The sequence below is a fragment of the Equus quagga genome, chromosome 2 (genome assembly GCF_021613505.1).
Source record: "Equus quagga isolate Etosha38 chromosome 2, UCLA_HA_Equagga_1.0, whole genome shotgun sequence".
In the NCBI taxonomy this organism is placed as follows: domain Eukaryota; kingdom Metazoa; phylum Chordata; class Mammalia; order Perissodactyla; family Equidae; genus Equus; species Equus quagga.
The window spans coordinates 152,176,039-152,196,358 of NC_060268.1; the positions used below are offsets into that span (position 1 = coordinate 152,176,039).

Consider the following 20,320-nt stretch of genomic DNA (forward strand, 5'->3'; position numbering starts at 1 on the left):
CCAACACTATATTCTGCAAGAAGAGTGGAGGGCTGAGGGCTGAGCCCCGCAGACATCCTCAGCCAGTGGAAGGGAGAAGGAGGAGAAGTGAGCCAAGTACCCAGTGAGGTGGGATGAAAACCAGGACTTGCCAGGAGTGAGAGTCCCTTCAATACTGGTGCCACGAGACAGTGGATGAGGATAAGTTCTCTATTACCATTTATTGAGACATTTGGAAATACAAGGGATTATTGACTAATAAGTGCTCTGAGTTGTTTGTCTTATTTCAAACAGATTAAAAACCAAACCCACAAATGCAATCATCTCACAATAAAAAACAAAAAACCCCACCGAATCACGCATATACTTTACCCGAAGTTGTCCCTGGAGAAGAGGCTGGCTTTGAGGAGTTATTTGGCTTGATTGATCTATTCACCATGGGAGCTTAAACAGACAAATATACAAATGTGTTTAATACACATATACATACAGTATGCTCCCAGACACACACAGACACAATACAGTCTACAGAGGGAGAATCACACTTATGGAAAAATGCATCGTGGGAATGATGGGTCAGAAAGGGCATGTGCAAAGAATGAGACACGCTTATTAAACACACAAGCCATTAAAAGAAGCCTTCCCAGAAGAAATATCTTTAGAATGAATGTATTAATGATTAAAGGACTAATCAAATTATTTTATGATAGGCGTTTTGTTAAAGTGAATACTGGCTTGGAATTTCTTTTGCCAAACTGGAGGTCCGGGAGATGAAAGTTTTGTTTTTTGTAAAATCAGGAGCAGTGTATTGAACCTAATGGTGGAGGAGCCCAACTGATAGCCCCACTTCCCCTGCCACATGCAACACATACGATTTCTCCAGGATTTTGTGGAGTTTAGGGGAGGCGGTGGTTTAACATGTATTTATTGTTTCATGGTGATGGGTGGCTCAGGGATTCAGGTGAGTGTTGAAGCTGTTGGTGATACTTAGGGAGTGCAGGAGAGGGCTGCGACATGACGACAGAGTAGAAACTAGTACTGCTGCTTTGGAGTGGAGTTTATTAGATGAATATGTTACTTGAAGAGGCATCGCTTATGCAGGATTCTATTCTCCACAGAAACTACATCCAGAGTAAAGATGGACTGCTCCACGCCTGACCTGAGGGTATGTGGCCCTGGATTTTTAACATAATTTGTTTGTAATTGCATTTGTTATTCTGCCAACGGTTTACAAATGAAACATTTCTTGTGGGCCTGAGACAACACTAAATTTAAAGAATCAGGACTCAGAGCATATCCTTATTTTTTCAGTCCTCTGTGGAAATTTGTTCCTGGTGCAATATTTGTAAGGCCAACGTGGCGGCTGATGACTTTGTGAGTATTAGGGTTTATGAGAAATCTATTCTAAGTGAGGAGCTCAGGATAAGAACCTAGGTGCTTTCACAATTTGAGATGGGATCATCAAATCATGGAAGAGGATGGAGGAAGAGGGGTAAAGGCTATGAATCACAGAGATGGGTGCTCACTGTTGCTCTCTGCTTGACCAGCCAAAGAAGGCAAAGGCTGTGACCACAGAGGAGAGAGGCCTGGGCACCATCACTTCCAAGCCCCTCACTGCTTGCTACCAAATAGTCTTGTATGCCCCCATCAACTGCTAGAAGTTTTCAGTGCTCAAAACTACAAACTCTTACCTTTTTCAGATGGGAGCGAACTGCTTTCTGTGGGATGAATATAGTTTTCATCTTCATCTTCCACAGGGACCACATAGTCAGCCTAAAAGAATTGCAGAAATAAATGAGGAGGATGCTATCCATTCATGGCTTGCTGCATAGGAAGGAGTGGTTTTAAAAAAAATCTTTATTGAGATACAATTCACATACTATTAAATTCTCATATAGAAAGTGTATAAGTTGGTGGGTTTTGGTATATTCACAGAGTTGTGCAACATCACAGCAATATAATTTTAGAACATTTTCATCACCCCCAAAAGGAACCCTGTACCCATTAGCCACTCTTCATCAACCCCTTCCCCTTACCTAGTCAACCACTAATCTACTTTCTGTCTCTAGATTTGCCCATTCTGGGCATTACATATAACTGGAATCATACAATATGTAGTCTTTTGCGACTTCTTTCACCTGGCATAATGATTCCAAGTTTCAGCCCTGTTGTAGTATGTATTGCTACTTCTTTTCTTTTTTTATGGCCAAATAATATTCCATAGTATGAATATACCACATTTTGTTTATCCATTGGTGGACATTTGAGTTGTCTCCACTTTTTGGCTATTATGAATAATGTTGCTATGAACATTCATGTACAAATTTTTCTGTAGATGTATATTTCTCTTGGGAATATACATAGTGGTGGAGTTCCTGGGTCGTATCGTAGCTCTATGTTTAACAGTTTCAGGAACTGCCAAACTGTTTTCCAAAGTGGCTGCACCATTTTTCATCCCCATCAGCAATGTATGAGGGTTCTAATTTCTCCACATGTTCACCAATACTTTTTATTGTCTGTCTTTTTTATTATCCTTGTAGATCCTTGTAGGTGTGAAGTGGTATCTCACTGTGGCTTTGATTTGCATTTCCCTGATGGTTAATGATGTTGAGCATCTTTTTTGTGTACTTATTGGCCATTTATTTGAAGAAAAGTCTATTCAACTTCTTTGCTCATTTTTAATTGGGTTATCTTTTTTATTATTGGGTTATCAGAGTTCTTTAAATGTTCTAGTCATAAGTCTCTGCTCAGATATATAATTGGGAAAAAAATTCTCCCATTCTGTAGACTGTCTTTTTACTTTCCTAGTGGTATCATTTTTAGGTCAAAAGTTTTAAATTTTGAAGTCCATTTTATCTATTTTTTCTTTTGTTGCTTGTGCTTTTGGTGTTGTATCTAAGAAATGTTTGGCTATCCCAAAGCCATAAAGATTTATACCTATGTTTTTCTCTAAGAGTTTTGTAATTTTAGTTCTTACATTTGGGTCTATGATACATTTTTGGTTAATTTTTGTATATAGTGTGAGACAGGGGTCCAATTTCATTCTTTTGCATGTGGGTATACAGTATCTTAGTACCATAAAACTAGTTTAAAGGTAGTTTAAAAACTATTCTTTCCCCATTGAATTGTCTTGGCACCTTTGTCAATAATCAATTAACTATAAATATAGGGAGGGAGGGATTTTATATTAATAATCAAATGAGGTAACCAGATCTCCAAAGTGGTTTTTACAACCTGTCTTGATGGGTAGCCAAGATGGGTACCAGGAAAAACAAAAACCAAACATTTATTGAGCACTTATTGCCAGGTGCTCTTCTAAGTATTTTACATGTGTTATCTCACTTAATCCTTATAACAATCCAATAAGGTAGCCACCACTATCAGCTCCATTTAAGATCAAGAAACTTGAAGAAACAGGAAGAGATAAGTTACGTAGCTTGCTCGAGTTCTCATAGTAAAAAGGTGGTAGAGACAGGATTACAGTTCAAGAACCGAGTCCCCACTACTTTTGAGTACCTTCCTTCCTTCCTTCCTTGCTTGCTTGCTTCCTTCCTTTACTCCTTCTGTCTTATTTATACCCTTTTTTTTATTTAATTGCTATTTCTCATCTCTTTTTTCTCTTCTAAATCTGGCCAAGAGGGACCAGGTGGTTCTACTCATGCAGTATCTCAATTTCTCAGTCACATTCAGAAACAACCTGGCTGAAGGAGATGAGGATTTGGAATCAGACAGATCTGGGGGGATATCCTTGCTAGGCTCTTTTCTGGTTTATGACTTGGGGTAAATCACTGAATCATCAGAAGTCTTCCTGGACCCTGTCAATTGGAGGTGACCACTTGCTCCTCTGTGGTGCAAGGAACCTTGTCCTCACCTCTGTTATGTCACTGGCCTCACTGTGTTAGACCATGAACTTCTAACACAGTGAGGCCAGTGAACCCCTAAAAGACTCTTCCTTGTCTGTATATGTGTTCCCAGAGCAGTTAAGAGCCTCACTGAATTGAAGTGAAATTTGACCAAATGGCTAAGGCTGGAAAGAGGTTGACTTAGCAGCTTTGAAAAATGTGGATGTTGAGTGGCTTCAGCATCCCTGTAGGACCCTTTTGGTTCCATGGGTCTATCTCTCTGGATTAGCTTGTGGCCAGAGTGACAAGTTGTCAGAGCCCAGCTTCTCTCCCAGGGGCCAGTTCCTGTGAGAGGAGAGGCTGAGCTCCCAGGGGGACCTGCCCATCCTCTCAAAGCCTGTAGTCAACAAAATCTTCAAGTATCTTATAGCTGAACACAGAACATTGGTATTGGCACTCAGCAATAATATCTGAATGGATATAGGGAACTTGGAAGCACCACGCCGCCACCCAAACTTTCTTAATCTTACTTCACCACCTCAAAATTTATTCTTTCCTCTGAATTCTCAATTTTGCATTTGTTTGTTCTGTAGTACTTGATTACAGGTAGAAGATGGTTTATCTGCAAGGTCTAGAATCTGACCTGTTTAGAGTAATGATATTTCTGGAGTTGAGAAATTTTTAGTTTAAAAGAGCAAAGATAGAGAAAGAGACTTAATCCAATTCCAACAAATTCTGTTTGTAGTTCTTTCCCTCCCCACCACCTTCCCGCTCCTTATTATGGGATTTAAGGAGAAAAAATGTATAATGTATATTTCCAGCAATTCAATTCAATTGAAATTCAAAGCTTTAAAGTTGTTGCCTGGCAAAATAAGCAAATCATCAAGAACCATCACAATTTGTGTCCTAACATGTCCACCTTCGCATTGCTGCAGTGTTTTATGTACTGCATAAAATAAAATGCATATGTTAAAACTCTATTTTCCATGTTTACATCACAAAAACCTAGCTGTAGATGCATCAGTGATTGATCTTTTGGAGCTGGGTAGGTTATTCCACTACCACCCACATGCCATTAGAAAGTCTTCTTTAGTTTTTACAGTGGCATCATTTAAAAATAAATAGATGATTATTTAAAAAATTATCTTAGGTCAACTCCAATGTCTAGATATTAAGTAGTAAGACACTTGCTATAGGCATTTACAGTTTGCCTTCCCCCAGACTACAGATTTGAAAAATAAGAGTGCCACAGATTCGTCTTGTTTTCACTTTCCCATTGCTTATCGAGAATCATTTAGATTAGCTATTAAATGCCCAAATGAGTTTCTTCCTTATTACAGCTCATGTAAGCATATAATAGTTTTACAAATACTATTTTATTAAATTCTTACAATAACACCTTCCTACTAAGTTAAGAATGTTTATCCTCCTTTTACATATGCAGAACTTGAGAGAAGTTGAGTAATCTGTCCAAGGTCACACAAAACCACCAGACTGAAGCCCTATAAGGACAAATACCAGGTCTTCTTTGGGCACCAAGTGCCTGGCACATTTGTGCTGAATTATAAGCTAGTCTTGCCTCGGGGGATGCTGGAGAAAGGATACAGGATAGCTGTTTAGCACCTGAGTTCATTATTTGGGTTCAAATGCCTGCTTTACCATTTACCTCTGTGAACTTGGATGCGCTTTTCAACCCCTTTGCACCTCATCTGTACCGTTTCCTCATATGTAAAATGGGGATGGTAATTGTACACACTTCATAGGGTTGTTGTGAGGATTTAATGAGATAATATATATACAGTACTCAGAACACGAGCTGATACGTGGCACTTGTCAAATGTTAGCCACTCTCATCCTTAGAGCACAGTTGCTCCTTCCTCCTACGCGTCATTGTCCCATCTCCAACTCTCTGGTTAGCCTACACCCCCGTATTTTTCCTGTAACCTGTATGGCAGAGCTAAACATTTTCATTTATGCTTGTACTTGACTTCTTTTCCTATCTAATGGCTCAGTCAGATCTTAATGTTGGCTTCTTTTTTCTATTTTTACCTCCTTCTTATCTTGGTTGTCCATCTGCCCATTCCAGAATGTGCCTCCTCTATACTTCTCCTTTTCCCCCTGGTTCAAACTTGCCTGAGCCACCTCCACAAAGCTACTGTTAGCAAAACTCTGCCTCTCCCCACTGGGGCCCACTCTCAGTTATTCACAGAAATGGAGAGCCTTACATAATCCACAGTATTCATTTGTATTCTGTGTCTGAATTGATATCTTCACATGGACTTGCTGGGTGCTGGAAGAATTCACAGCGAGACCCTAACAGCTGTTCTCCCCAATCTGTCCCCTGCTCAGCTTCTCCTTGCCACCCTCTTCTCACCCTGAAAGGACAGCATCACCTCTGAGATGACAGACTGGAGACTGACAAACCACACTCTCTCTTAGTCAGCTGACTTTCTGAATTAAAGTATCTCTAGAGCAGAGGTCATAAACTAAGTTGCTTACAGGAGCAGGCAGGGAATAGTAATGCGGGCATGTGCAGAGTAAGGTGTGTGCATGCCTTGTAATGAGTAGTGGGGACCGCGATAGATGGGAACAGGGACCAGGATTCACAGCTGAGCTGGAGGGTTGCCATGAGGCCTAGTTGCTTTGAGGCCATGGCTGGCCCAGTGTTGCCAGGCCTTCAGTTTTCAGGAGAAACTAGAAAACTGGATTTTGTAAAGAATCTAGAATATGGTGGAAAGGAATCCTATATATATGACACACAGAATCCCTCTGTGTGTTATCTGGCTTGCCCCAAGTCCAGGGCAAGTACCTCTGGGAGCCACAACATATTAGACTTTATCAGTCATTCCGACAACAGTCTGAATGAGCTTACCTGTTCATTTTCAAACGGGAGCAATTCCACAGCGAATAAGACTCATATAAAGCAAGGTGCTGACAGAGAGGAGATTGGTGAGATAAACCCAGACCTGGGTCCCAGACAATCTGTAAAGGTGGGTCCCTGGATACCAGGGGCTAGGGAAAGGGAGTGAGAAGCAAGAGCTGCCACAGGGAAGTGAGGGGTCAGCTCTTCTACGGGTTGTGCAGGGTCCCTCTACAGACCAGGGGTTTCCATTATGCATCCCACCGCACCCCTCTGCACCTGAGAGGAGGAAAGTGGAGAGGCAGAGAGAAAAGAAGGTGGGGAAAGAAAGCGAGGTGGGACCGGGCAGAGAAGCAAAGGAGAATAAAGACGGAATAACTTACGGAGGAAAGAGAGATTCACAGGAAACCGAGAGGAGAGAAACAGGGGACAATAAAAGGGGCACAGATCCGGCGTTGACATTTATGCTATACGCCTCGTAAATGAAAATGCTTAAAATGAGGCCACGTATGCCATTGTTAGAGAAAAAAGCATCCTTTCAGCCTAACAGTGGAGAGTTAGTGGGGCAGGGTAGTTAGTGCTGGCCGGGGAGGGAGCAGGGCACGGAGGAAGGAAGACACGCAGGAAGGAAGACACGCTGGAGGCCGGACCGTCTGTCCTGGCCTCGCCCCCTGCATCCTGCCTCCCACTCGGTCTGGGAAACCTTCCGGACACATTTACTTTACCTCGTCCTCGAGAAGTTCTTTGGGTTTGGGTGGGATTTGAGGTCTCTGAAGAGAAGTCGGAGCTGGCAGAGTGGAGGTCAGCCTCGCCTTTGCCGAAGGCCAGCTGGGCTTACTGGGAAGGGTCTTGCTGAAGGGTGGAGACTGCCTCTGGCTTGATCGATTGTCTTGAAAGGAACAAGAATAACAAAGCACAAGATGAAGGGGCTCTGGCTCATTCCCTGGGTGGAAGCCGCTGTGATCTAGAAAAGTACAAAGCCATGGGCATCTGTGTAGCTACAAGTTGTTAATCGGGGCATTCCTTTAAAGAGTAAAATGACATTTTAGGCAAAAATTTCAATGGCCCATTCATTGACTTACATTATAAAAACCAGAAGAATGTCCTCATCAAAAATATTTCCCCAGGGGCCGGCTGGGTGGCGCAGCGGTTAAGTGAGCACCTTCGGTGCAGCCTGGGGTTCGCCAGTTCAGATCCCGTGTGCAGACATGGCACCCTTGGCAAAAAAGCCATACTGTGGTGGGCGTCTCATATATAAAGTAGAGGAAGATGGGCACGAATGTTAGGTCAGGGCCAGTCTTCCACAGCAAAAAGAGGAGGATTGGTAGTAGTTAGCTCAGGGGTAATCTTCCTCCAAAAAAAAAAAAAACCAAACCATTTCCCCAGGAGGGTAATGGAGAACCTTGGACCCAGGAGAGATGACAGCCCAGCACTCGGTGGAACAGAGGGGACGATGACCTTGGCGGGGTGGGGGTCTAAGGGGGGCGGTTCACTTTGCCCCCTGAACCCTTAAATGCAGTAATTCTCAATCCTGGTTTCACATAAGAACTACCTGGGAGCCTTAAAACATGCCCAGGCCCAGGCCCCACCGCAGTGCTACTGGTTTGAACTTCTGGGGAGCAACCTGGCATTATAGGATTTAAAAGTCCCCCAGGTTATTCTAAGGTGTGTTTAGGGTTGTGACTACTCACGTGGGTGAGCTACACCTTCCTCCCCTCCATGAATTCCCTCAAATCATGGAGAACCCGTGATTCCCGCTGGTCCAGGGCTGTCCTCAGCAGGTATTAGGCCAAATGGCCCAGGGTTCAGTCCCCTGCTCTGCCACTCGCTAGTTGCTCCCCTTTGGGCTAATTATTCATTATTCAACCTCTCTGGGACTCATATTCCTCATTTTTAAACTGAGGATCATAATCTCCACCTCAGAGAATTATTGTAGGGATTAGGAGGGAAGCACTGAAGGCAGGAGGAGCAGTGTGTCTGGCAGAGTCAATGCCTAATTAATAGAACTAGTATTATCTATGTGATGCGGTGGAGGGCTTAGGCAATGTGGGGTCGACCCAGACGATGCTGTGAGCGTGGATTTGGACTGATACATTAAGGAAAATCTCAGCACAAGGATAACCTGGCCTGCTCCCCGTGCTGGGAACAGCACAGGCGCCTCCACTGGCCTTGGTGCTGCATTATTGGCTTCCTGCTGCTTCCTCCTGCCACAGCCCACCCTGAGCTGAGCTCGAGCTCAATGCAGCCGCTCCTGCCTGTCATACCCCATCTCTGCTCCCCTCCTGGTGTCTGCTCTTGCCCTCAGCCTGCACTTCTGCCTTGTTGAAGGTGTGTGGTTAACTTCACATCTGATGTCCTCTCAGCAGCCTCTTTCTGGGTGGTGTAGCTGTGCTCAGGCACTAGAGCATCCATTTTGCTGTGCATATGACTCTGTGGGTTTTTGTAGTTTTATTTGCAGCTCTTGGAGTTTACTTAGATTTCTTAAAGTCAGATTTAAGCCCATCAGAAGTAGCAAAACACAGAAGACAAAGCCCTTGAATGAGCCACTTAACCACCCTGAAATTGCATTTTCCTGGTCTGTAAGATGGGCATAATGCAGCCCCGTCCTTCCCAGGGTTGTTCTAATGATTGAACAAGGTGGTTTACCAAACATGGTGGGCGGTGTGCAGAGCAGAGCGGTGAAGAGCATGGGCTCTTGGGGGCTCAGGGGCCCGGCTCGCATCCCATCTCTATCACTTATAAAATCTTGGCCCGTTAGTTCACTCCTCTGAGCCTCACTTTCTTCCTGGGTGAAGTGGGGGTGAATACCTCTTTCATAAGATCCTTGAGAGGGTGAAGTAGGCCATGAGTGTAAAGCACTAAACTGGAAACTGTAAAAGGTCTGGGAGAATGTCTGCCTTGCCCGCTGCTGGATGCTCAGTGCTCAGCCGAGCTCTGGCACACACTAGGTACTCAATAGATTAATTGTGGCATGAAGCGAGGGGCAGTGCCTGGTACCCATAGAGAGGCAGTTAATGGCAGTGACAATGGACATGGAGCCCTTTACACGTAGGGATGCTCTGTACAAACGCTGGCATCACCATCATCATAATGGGCACGCTTTGCTCCTCACCTTTGCTGAACTTGGTCACCTGATAAGATGGTAACACTGACTTCTTGGGTGACATTAAAAGCCACACTCAGGCCTGGAGGCCAGAGCTGAGCTGCGTCCGTTTAACCTATGAGGCTAATTCTAAGCTTAGCATTCTTTGCCCTCATCCCCATCCATAGTTAAAAATCCACTGTCTAGACTCAGTGTGTCTGGCCTGCCAGCGAGGGGGCAGGCGTGGAGGAAGGAGGGGCGTTAGCACACACTGGGATCCTTGAAGGTCATCCTTATTCTGTACAGACGTCTTAAGAGAAATTCCAGAAGCTTGTGTGCAGGAAGCTCGAAGAGAAGCAGGAACTAATCTCAGGGTTGATTTCTCATGGACTGCCGAGTTTTGGGGTGGGGATGGGGTTGAGCAACCATCAGGGCATGCTCATTTTATTTCTGCCTGTTTTTCATATTCCCGATTTAGGAAGCATATCTTTCCCCTTCAAATGGGTAAGCTTTCCAGCTGGCGCTCCATTACCGGTGAGTGACCAGATGACCAGCTTGGAGGTGGTGAGAGTGGGAGATGCCCACCATCCCGCAACCTCGGCCTTCCCCTACCTCCCCCTGTGCGGAAGGCTGAGCGCCCAGGGTCTGGGGGGGTGCCTCACCTATGTACTCGCCCCTGGTGAAGGGCAGGGCTGGATGAACTGTCCTCGTCTCCTGCTCAGCGGGCGGCGGCTCATAACTATCGTCCCCAGTCTCCTCGGCGGGCAGCACGTACATCTCTGAGTCCGAGTGCTCGTCTGGGTTTTCATAGTCGCTGTCCTGCAAGTGCAGACACCATGCTCAGGGCTCTGTACCCAGTGGTCAGGGCAGCTCCTGCCTTAGGGGGTCACAGCTGCTCCCCCAACGTAAGGAAGCAAGGCTTGGGGAGGCTGGCTAACCAAGGTTAGGGAGCCATGAAGAGGCAAAGCTCAGTGGAAGCCAGGCCTTTCTGCCTACAGAGTTTATTGCCTTGACCACTATCCTGGGGGAACGCTGGACCATTTAACCCGAAGAGTGGCTGAAACTTTGTGTGTTGTCAAAGAACAGTAGGAGATAAAATATATTCTAAAAAGATAGAAAAAGGGCTCAATAAAATAGAATAACTAATAGGTTTTATTTATCATGACTGCTGATGGTTGAGGAAAAAGTAAGTGTAAGAAGGAGAGGGTAAGGGGATGCCCAGAAATATAGATACCTCTGAGGAGATGAGGCTTCTAAAAAAATTTTTTTAAACAGAGCTGGCAAGCTGCAGGGGCCAGGCTTCAAACTGACCCAGAGTCCATTCTCTTTCTTTCTTTTTTTTAATATAAGTCAATATTGAAAAATACGCTGACATGGTCTAAAGTTCAAACAGTCTAGAAGGATCTAGAGTAAAGTCTCCCTCTCGGCTGCTCTCTCAGTTCCTCTCCCCAGAGGCAGCGTTACCAGTCCTTGTGCACTTTGTTCAAGATAGTTTATGTGTAGAGTGTACATACATATATTCGTGTGGAGGATGTATTTGATTCAGGACTTACTCTGTGTCCACTGACCCCACAGAGTGCCTGACACAATGCAGGATCCGTGCATGACTTTCCAATGAATGGGTGATGCACCTGCCTTTTGGCCTGTCTCCTTTCACTTGCAATTGTGCAACATCGATGCAGGTAAAGCGTGGTGCAGGTGCAGTGCTTCCTTCATTGCTGTGTCCTCAGGGCCTGTAATGGCCGCACATGATGGGAGCTCAGTATGTTTGGAATGAATGCATGAATACATGAGTGAGGACTGTGCTTTCCTCCTCAGTCCACAAGGAGATGGGGAGAGAGGAGAAGAATGGGTTGGAGAGTAGGTAGGGAACGAGAAAGGGGGCTGCAAAGACAGCTTTTCCTGAGGTGGCTGGAGGAGTGTTGGGAGAGGGAACGAAAGGAGCTAGGAGCCCTAGACGGGGAGAGCCAGGAAGGGACAGGAAGGGGTGAGGTAAGAAGTTCCTGTAGGGAGGATTTTCCCAAACCCCTATCTCAGGAATAGCAGATTTGGCGGGGTGGGGGAAGCTCAATCATCCTTCCTGAACATGAATATGAAATTAGGCTGAATAGGATAATGATAATAATAATAATTATTATAACTGAATTTCTATGCACTGCATACCTCATTTACTCTTCACCATAATCATATGAGATAGGGGGTTTTTTTTGGGTTTTTTTGGTGAGGAAGATTGGCCCTGAGCTAACATCTGTGCCAGTCTTCCTCTATTTTATATGTAGGACGCCACCACAGCATGGCTTGATGAGCAGTATGTAGGTCTGTGGCTGGGATCTGAACCCATGAATCCCAGGCTGCTGAAGCAGAGCATACAAACTTAACCACTACACCACTGGGCCAGCCCCTGAGACAGTTTTTCTAAAATCCCATTTTATAGTCAAGGAAACAGAGGCACAGAAGAGTTGAATAATTTGAGTCTGCAATCTGTGTTCTGGAGAAGCCAATGGGTATTCTTAGGAAGGGGGCCTTGGAGGTGGAGTGGGAGTGAAAGGATGGCCCCGGCGGGGGCAGGGGGCTTAAGAGGGCAAGAGCTTGGCTTCCCAAGGCTAGTCTAGTCCAGCATGAGGGGCTTAGGACACTCCCCTCCAATACAGTCGAATGCGCTGAATGCCTTTTTATCAAGAGAATAAAAAGCGAAATCTGTTCAAACTTCTGAGACAATTAAAAAAAAATCTCCTTTCCCTGAAATTATGCTAAATTCTGGCAAAAAAAAGTCATTCATTCATTCAGTATTTGAGCAAGTGCAATACGGTGGACAATCTGATGGAAACTTTGAAGAAGGGATGTGTCATCAGATAAAAACCTTTTCGAATTGTCCATTCATTCATTCATTCATTCAATTAATATTTATTGAGCACCTACTACAAGCCAGGCATTGTGCTTGACTCTGAGCACAGTCCCTGCCCTCACAGAACTTGCGTTCTAGCAGGGGAGACCAGTGACAAACAAATAGTGAATAATGAGAAGTAGATGGTCAAACAGATAAAATAGCTATCACTGGCGATGGATGCACTTAGGGGAATGACCAGGGTCCTGAGACAGAGAGTCGTGGGAGGAAAGGATCCACCTTGGATGCGGGTGCTGAAAAGGTCTTCCTGGGAAGGAGACGTTTAAGCCAAGCCTGAAGGACAAGAAGGAACCCACAAAGGGAGGAAGAATGGGGGCGTTCTTTGGTTTCTCCTCTCTTCCCTTCTTCCTTCGCCTGCCCAGGGACCATGAGTCTGAATTCCTGAGGCAGGCAGGACCTCCGTCTATTGTAGGAACTGAGGGCAGGCCTGTGTGCTGGGGTGTGATGAGCAAGGCCCTGCTGAGAGGGTGTGTGGAAGGCTGGACATGTCTGCAGGGGCTGGATTTCATCAGGCTGGAGGCCTCAGCAACAAGCCTAGATTTCATTCTGTGTGCAATGGGAATCCGATAAGGTAAAAATAACTGTGAGTACTCTGAATACCAGCAGAAAATGGGGACGTTCACTCAGTCCTTGTTATAGCCGGCACCTTAATTTTGGTTGTTCGACTTTGGGACACGAGTCACTCTCTCCTCTCCAGGCTGGTTTCATTTTGTGTTTTCTAAGTCCCCATGCGTGCTCTTTTTATCCAGCGAGCGAGCAAGCTCAATTTTCTTGGCTTCCTGGTGAATGTGGACCAGCTTCTTAACTTTGCCACAGATGTGACCCGGCGCATGCAGCCAGCAGGGGGCGCAGCAGCAGTGCTTCTAGGGGATCAGAGGCTGCCCCGCCAAGGAGGAATTCCATGTCCCAGTGACTCGCAGAGAGGCCATCTCTTCCCCTCTTTTAAAAGATCTTTTCTCTGCAGGTGAAAAGAGAGGAACTCCCATCTCCTAATTCTCCGAATAAACTCTGGGTGGTGTACACAGCGCGGAGCTGGGCTTAGGCTCAATTCTGGGCACTGGACCAGAGTCCTGGGTGCTCATTCCACTGGGCCACTGAGTGATGGTGGGCAAGTCATTCTCATGCTCTTGGCCTTGATTTCCCTATCTTTAAAATGGGACGTGTGGTTGAGTGGAGGCCCTCTTGGATCCCTTCCAGATATAAAACTCACAGATTGGAGCAGGCTAACACTGGATGAATTTGATGTAAATGAGGAATAATTATTGTGAAGAAAAGATTTTAGGATGTCTTGTCCATACAAGACTCAGCCTAAGAGAGAGAAGTGGCTGCTGGGGCCCTCTGGGTTGCAGAGCCACCTAGAAGAGATTGACAGTTACTTCTGACACACCACCCCCAATGTCATCATGGCCAGGTCCCTCTCTCTCACTCTGTGGCCCTCAGAGTCTGCCAGTGTCCTCTTGGTCACGGCAAACACCTTGGAGCTTAAAAGCCTGGTTCCGAGATCTGAGGGCCTGGGTTTGAATTTTGCAACTGCCAATTACTTAAACTCTCCTCGCCTTGGTTTCTTCACCTGTAAAATGGGCAGGGCTGACATTCAAAATGTTTAACAACTAATATGGCCCAGCTACTGATCGTGGCCCCGAAGAGTGTCCCGGAGGTCCTGGATGTGCCAGGCGATCACTCTTTAGTTGTCCTTTGGTTTAGGGCTCCTGGGCAGGGGCCAGGTGGTGATGGGGGTATTGGGGAATTCAGGGCAGAGGCATTTGCCAACTGATAAGAAAATATGTAAACATTTTAACATCTGTTTTGGCTGTGCTGGTGAGTACTCTGAATACCAGCAGAAAATGGGGACAATAATGCCTACTCATAGGGCTGTGGCGAGGATTAGATGAGGTAATGCGTATAAAGCTCGCAGCCTGGCACATAGTGGTGTTAGCTCAAGTCAGCTGTTATGAGGTTATTGCTGCCTTGTCTGTAGGTGGCCCTTCCAGCCCGGTCATCTCACCTCTGTGATGTGCAGCTGACTACCAGCCTGTAATTCAGAAACAACCCCTTAAAAAGGCTTCCCATGGGCCCTGGTGGAAGCAGTACCCTCCCGTCCCAGGAGCAAATACTCACAAAGTCATCTGACCACTGCTCCTCTTCATCAGCAGGGCTCCCTGAAATGACATATGGGAAGCAGAACACACAGGCGTAAATCGCAGCCGGCCAGCTCCACCCTGTCCACAAGCAGCCCGCACCGCACCTGCCTTCCCTGCCCTCGCGCTTCCTGGTCCCATTTACTTGGCCTTCCTTGAGCGGTTATTACGGTCACTCATGTTCATTCACTTTCAAATCTTCTTTTTTTTAAAGTCGATTCTCAAAGATTCTTAAGAGAAGTCCCACTGAGGCAGAGAGATGGTGCATCCAACCCATGTCTGTCTTTGTCAAAGGACATTTTTGGGACCTTAGAGTAACCCAGTAGAGACCTGCAATCCATACTATGCTGCTTCCAAGGATTTCTTTGAATCAATATGTGGATGGTGTAGTAGGAAGGACACTGCACAGGGAATCAGATAGACCTAAATTCTCCTCCAGGCTCTGTTCCAAACTCGTTGGAGAGTGGGCAAGAATACCTAACATCTCTTGGCCTCAGTTTCCAGATTTGTAAAATGAGGGGATAGCTTCTATGATTCTCTCTGGCTCTAACTTTGACTTTTTTATAAAAAAAACTTTTTATCCAGTGCTTTACCACATGCCAGGCAATGTTATCAGAGCTTTGCGTTCATTTAGCTCTCTCAAAAACCTTACGAGGAAACGGAGGCCTAGAGAAAATAAGTCATTTGTGCAAGGTCAGGTAGTAAACGGTGCAGCCAGGGGTTGAACCCCGCAGGTTGACTTCCAAGCGTGTGCTCTGAGCCCCAGCTCCGTGCTGCCTCACTGTCTTTGAGCTCCAGGGGGCAGGCACTGTCCTAGGCTCCACAGGAGGTAGAAAAATGGCTATGATAGCCCTTAAGTAGCTTATGATCTTGAAGAATAAAATAGGTCTGAATTATGACAGCCAAGGAGAATATTTGACCCCTTTTCCTCCAAAACGCATTTAGGATATGAGAATCTTAGCATCCACCTCATCACACAAACTGACCTTAGAGGTTAAATATGATTCACTCCGCTATGTAGGAGAACAACCAGACACAGGTCCAGATGGCAGAGTGGCTACAACAACTGCGCCACGGAGGGTCCTAGCTCCTCTCCCACCCCACTGAGCAGCCACAGGCAGATGGTTCCTGAATCCTCCAAAACCGCGGAAGAAATTTTCTTGCCATTTCTACCCCCTGCCATGGCAGACCACTGACTTCAGCTCCAGCGAGGTTCCGCAGACACACACGGAAAAGAATTTCGGAGGTGAAGTGGGGGCAGGAAGGATATCTTTGGATCAAAGTGGCCAGATTTTAAGCAATGGCAGCAATATCGCCCTCTATTGGGAAAACATGATAGGCGCTAAGAAGGAGCTTCATTTCACAAGTTAAATATGGGTCACACTTAGACATTAACAGAAAATAATTCCCATTAAATTATTCTTTGGGTTGACTTATACCAAGTTATAGTGTATTGCAATCATTAGGGTTTGCTAAGAAACTCTAAGAGAATCGGTGAATAAGTCCTCTTCCCAATTGCCAGTACTTGGCCCAGTGGGGGAATACGTTTCTAATACCTTAAGTTTGGGGATAACTGAAGATCAACACTTAAGCTGGCAAGATGTTTTTTGTTTCAACCATTTAAAATATAAACCTTTACAAAATGCTTTTGTGAAACACCCTGTTTCAGTGAGTCAGGGTCCACTTTAGGATCAGTAACTATGAAAGCAGATGCAGTAGTCATCTAACCAGTTTTTGCATCTCTGTTATCTTTCCTCTCTAACACATCCTTCCTACTGTTTCTAGTTATCTTCTTAATATAAAGGTTGGATCATGCTGTTGTTGTCCTCAGGAATCACCAGGGGCTCCCCATGGAGTAAAGTCAAGGTTCTGTGTCAACACATTCAAATGCCTCTCTCTACCCGCTGTCCCTCCATTGACTTCTCTTGTGGCGGTCTTTCTGGTTCACTTCCAGTAATACCGGGCAGCTTGTTCCTCCCATCCTGCACTTTTGATAGTTCTCTGCTCTGCTCATGCTGTTCTCTCAGCCCGTCTACCTTCTTCCATGGAAATATTTGTCATTCTTCCTCCAAAACTTCTTCCCCACTCCCGCTGGTCATAACCCATCACTCCTTCCTCTGGGCCCTCTTAGATGATTCTGGCACCTAGATGTCACATGGACTTCATTCTGCCCTGTGCAATTATTAAGTTGTTTATGTCTCTCTGTACTGAAAAGCAAGGCCTATCTCATTTATCTTTATATCTGGATGGCATTTTGCATTTGTAATCCATGCACTAATAAAGGTATGAACCAGTAAATGAGTTGAATCAATGAAAATTAGGATAATAATAATTGATTACACTTATTGAACTTCCAATGTGCCAGGTGCTAGGCTAACTGTTACAAATGTATTTCTTCATTTATCCTCAAAACAGGATACGTAGTAGGTGCTATTATTATATCTATTTTGCAGTTGAGGAAACTGGGGCTAAGAGCTCATATGGCTAGTGAGCATGGGGGCTGGATTGGAGGCCAGGCTATGTGTATTGGCTCCAGTAGCTGAAATCTCATGTGAACCACCTGGCCCTCCACTGAGCACTCAGATGAAACCCGGAGAAATGAGAATGCCCAATCCGGGCATCATGGCACATTGAGGCAGAAAAGAGAGAAAAGCATCATGTGGGAGAGGTCATCTGATGGTGCCCCCCACTCCAGCTACACCCATCTTCTGGTCCCACAGGTACCTCACAGCTTCATACTCATAAAGTCACAACCTTGCAGGTCATCACCCAGACTGAAAAATGTGACAGTCCAAAATACTAGATGCAAAGTAGTGGGTGGTTTTCCAGCATCTCAGGGAACCTCCCAAAGTGTAAAAGTAGTAGTTTTAGAACCAGCTTCCTTGATTCAGATTCTAGCTCTGCTCTTTACTACCTGCTTGGCAATGGACTGGTACTTTAATTGTTTACAGCTTAATTTCCTCACCTTTAAAACAAGGCTGATAGTGCCTGACTCGTGTTTTTATGAGAATTAAATAATATAATAAATGTGAAGTGCTTTGCAAAGCCTGGCATACAGTAAATGCTTTATTAATGTTACTTATTGTTGTCTTGGGTATTGACAATGTCTTAATAAACCCTCAAAACAAGGCCAAAACGATTTCACTTTAATGGCAACCACACAGTAGGACTAGCACAAAGAAAAGGATCCAAGAAAGTCTCCAATGTAGTGGATAAAATCTTCAGAAGGGCCAGTTCAAGGTTAATTAGGCCATGTGGTTTAATTTGGGCTGTGGGATAGCACGCTCCTATCAGGAAGCTGAGATGCTGGTTGGACCTCCCTGTCAGAGAAGCCTTTTTTATTATGTCCTGTTCCTGGTTTGGGTCTTATGCTCCATTTACTGTGTCATAATCCCATGACACAATAGAGGGACTCCTCTCCTTGCCTGGCCCTGGCTTTGTGATTTGCATGGCCCTCCCAAGACTGCAGGCACAGCACCTGGCACTATGGGACACATGAGAATGGCCATGATGTCCCCACGGCCCCCATCTCAGCATCTGCTCCAGGTCAAGACATGCAGGGTTTTCAGCTTAGGCTCTGGGTTCAGGCTGCCTTGCTCAACATCCTGATTCTGCTGTTTGCTGGTAGTGTGACCTTAGGTAAACTGTTTGACTTCTGGGCCTCAGTTTTCTCTTCACTAAAATGGACATTATTAGTAGTACCTCTATCATAGGGTTTTGAGAGAATGAAAATGAAATAACGCATGGAAAGTGCTTAGAAGAATACCTGATACACACATAGTGTAAAGGCTCAAAGAGTGATCAATATTACTATTCATTGACTTTTTCTTTAATTCTCACAATAACCTGAAGGATAGGTATTCCTATCTCCAGATTAGGAATCTGAGGCTCAGGGAAGTTGCAAAACTTTCTAAGTTCACATAGTGCCTAGGGGGCAAAGCCAGATTCCAACCCAGGCCAAAAGGACCCCAAAGTCTCATCAAGACACCCTGTGTAATGGAAATAAAAGACCTAGAGTCTAGAAGAACAACCATGTATCAGGCCGAGGATGATCCAGGTCGGTGTAAAATTTCCTGATAAACGTCCGAGCACCTGGAATCACAGCCAGGTGCTGGGGAAGTGCGGAGAAGGGTGTGCTCAGTGAGGGCTGAAGAGTTGCAAGAGGCTATGTGTCAAAGGTGGGATGGAACTCAGCTTTGAAGGATGAGCACGATTTGGGGGAGAGAATGAAGATGAAGGATGGCGTCTTCCTTGCATCTGCTAAGACAGGGGGCTTCTTGTGTGTCGGTCCCAGAGGCAGGGCTTAGCCGATGGGTGGAAGGGGGCATCCACAAGGTACAGACACATACAGAATGAACGAGCTGCACTGGAGAATCACAGGAGAAAAATGCCAAGTGGGAAAACAAAGCTAGATTTGTTGCCAGCCAAGGGGCTGCTCCAGCCACAGTGGACACTGCAGGTTCCAGTGACAAAGCTGGGAGTGGGGAGGTTGGCAAGGATGGTGTTTGAATAACTCAGGTGTGAAGAGACAAAGTCTGAACCAGGCTGGGGGTCTTGGGAATGGGTGGGGATGGCTGGAAGGACAGTGAAGGACTCTGTGGTGAGAACTTGAGTGAAGGGATGAAGGTGAGGGTGTGAATTCAGCTTCTCAGTTCTGGGTCATCAGGAGCCCAGAGACCCTGCGGCGGATGCTGGTGGCATTCCAGCCACTGGCATTGAGGAGTGCACTCCAGAGCTGTGTCTCTGACCCACAGCCTCAGTTGTGGCCCTGATCCTACTCTGGAGGCCAAGCTCTGGGCCCCTGGGCCCTGCCCATTTCTCCCCTTACGGAGCTGGTGATGGGACTCAGGAGGCAGTTGGGAACCATAGCGGGATGCAGGAAGGAAAGTAGGGAGGTGGGCTAGCTGCGGTGGTGGAGACAGACAGGGAAGAAACAGAAAGCAGAACTACAGATGCTGCGGGGGAGGCAGCAAGTGGACAGGCTGTATACCCTGGGAGGAGAAAGGGATGTGTCTTGTGAGGGGAGCTGAGGCCAAGGCCCAGATCCAAGCTGGCTAGGAGAGATGATTTGAGTCTAAATACTTAACATCTTAGAAATTCTCTTTTTCTGTATGTTCTTTCATCCCTTTACAGGGCTCTATTAACAGGGGGCTGGGTGTGTGGAAACGGGGGACATAGTCCTGGCTTACCCATCACCTGGCTGTGTGACCTAGGGCAGTCACTTTGCCTCTCTGGGCTCCAGTTATCCCTAACATGAGAAGCTTGGATTGGGTGATCTTTCAGGACTTTCTAGGCTTTAAACTACCTGTGAGTCCAAGTCTCATTCCTCTATTCTTAGTTCCATGAGGCAGGACTCATGTCGAATATAGCTCTCCCCATGGCAGCTTTGCTGGAACCACCAGTTAGGGTGTAAATGCGAGACAGAAAATGAAGTGAATGCTGGCTTCACTAAGGACACCAGGGCAGGGGCAAAAGCAGTGTTATATTTCACTTCCTCAGTGGAGAAAGGTTGTT

The 20,320-nt window shown here is 45.7% G+C and overlaps 1 protein-coding gene across 2 annotated transcripts in view; it reads right to left on the reverse strand.

Annotated features, from left to right (window-relative positions):
* The window catches only part of BLNK (B cell linker), an 82,249-nt gene that overhangs the window by 30,016 nt on the left and 31,913 nt on the right, over positions 1 to 20,320 (reverse strand). For both annotated transcript variants that reach the window (XM_046652204.1, XM_046652205.1), the window contains exons 4-8: positions 14,787 to 14,827; positions 10,426 to 10,582; positions 7,407 to 7,570; positions 1,671 to 1,752; positions 352 to 423 (exon numbers count right to left, since the gene is read on the reverse strand). In XM_046652204.1, the coding sequence (XP_046508160.1) occupies positions 352 to 423; positions 1,671 to 1,752; positions 7,407 to 7,570; positions 10,426 to 10,582; positions 14,787 to 14,827 (516 nt within the window). The remainder of the gene's footprint in view (positions 1 to 351; positions 424 to 1,670; positions 1,753 to 7,406; positions 7,571 to 10,425; positions 10,583 to 14,786; positions 14,828 to 20,320) is intronic.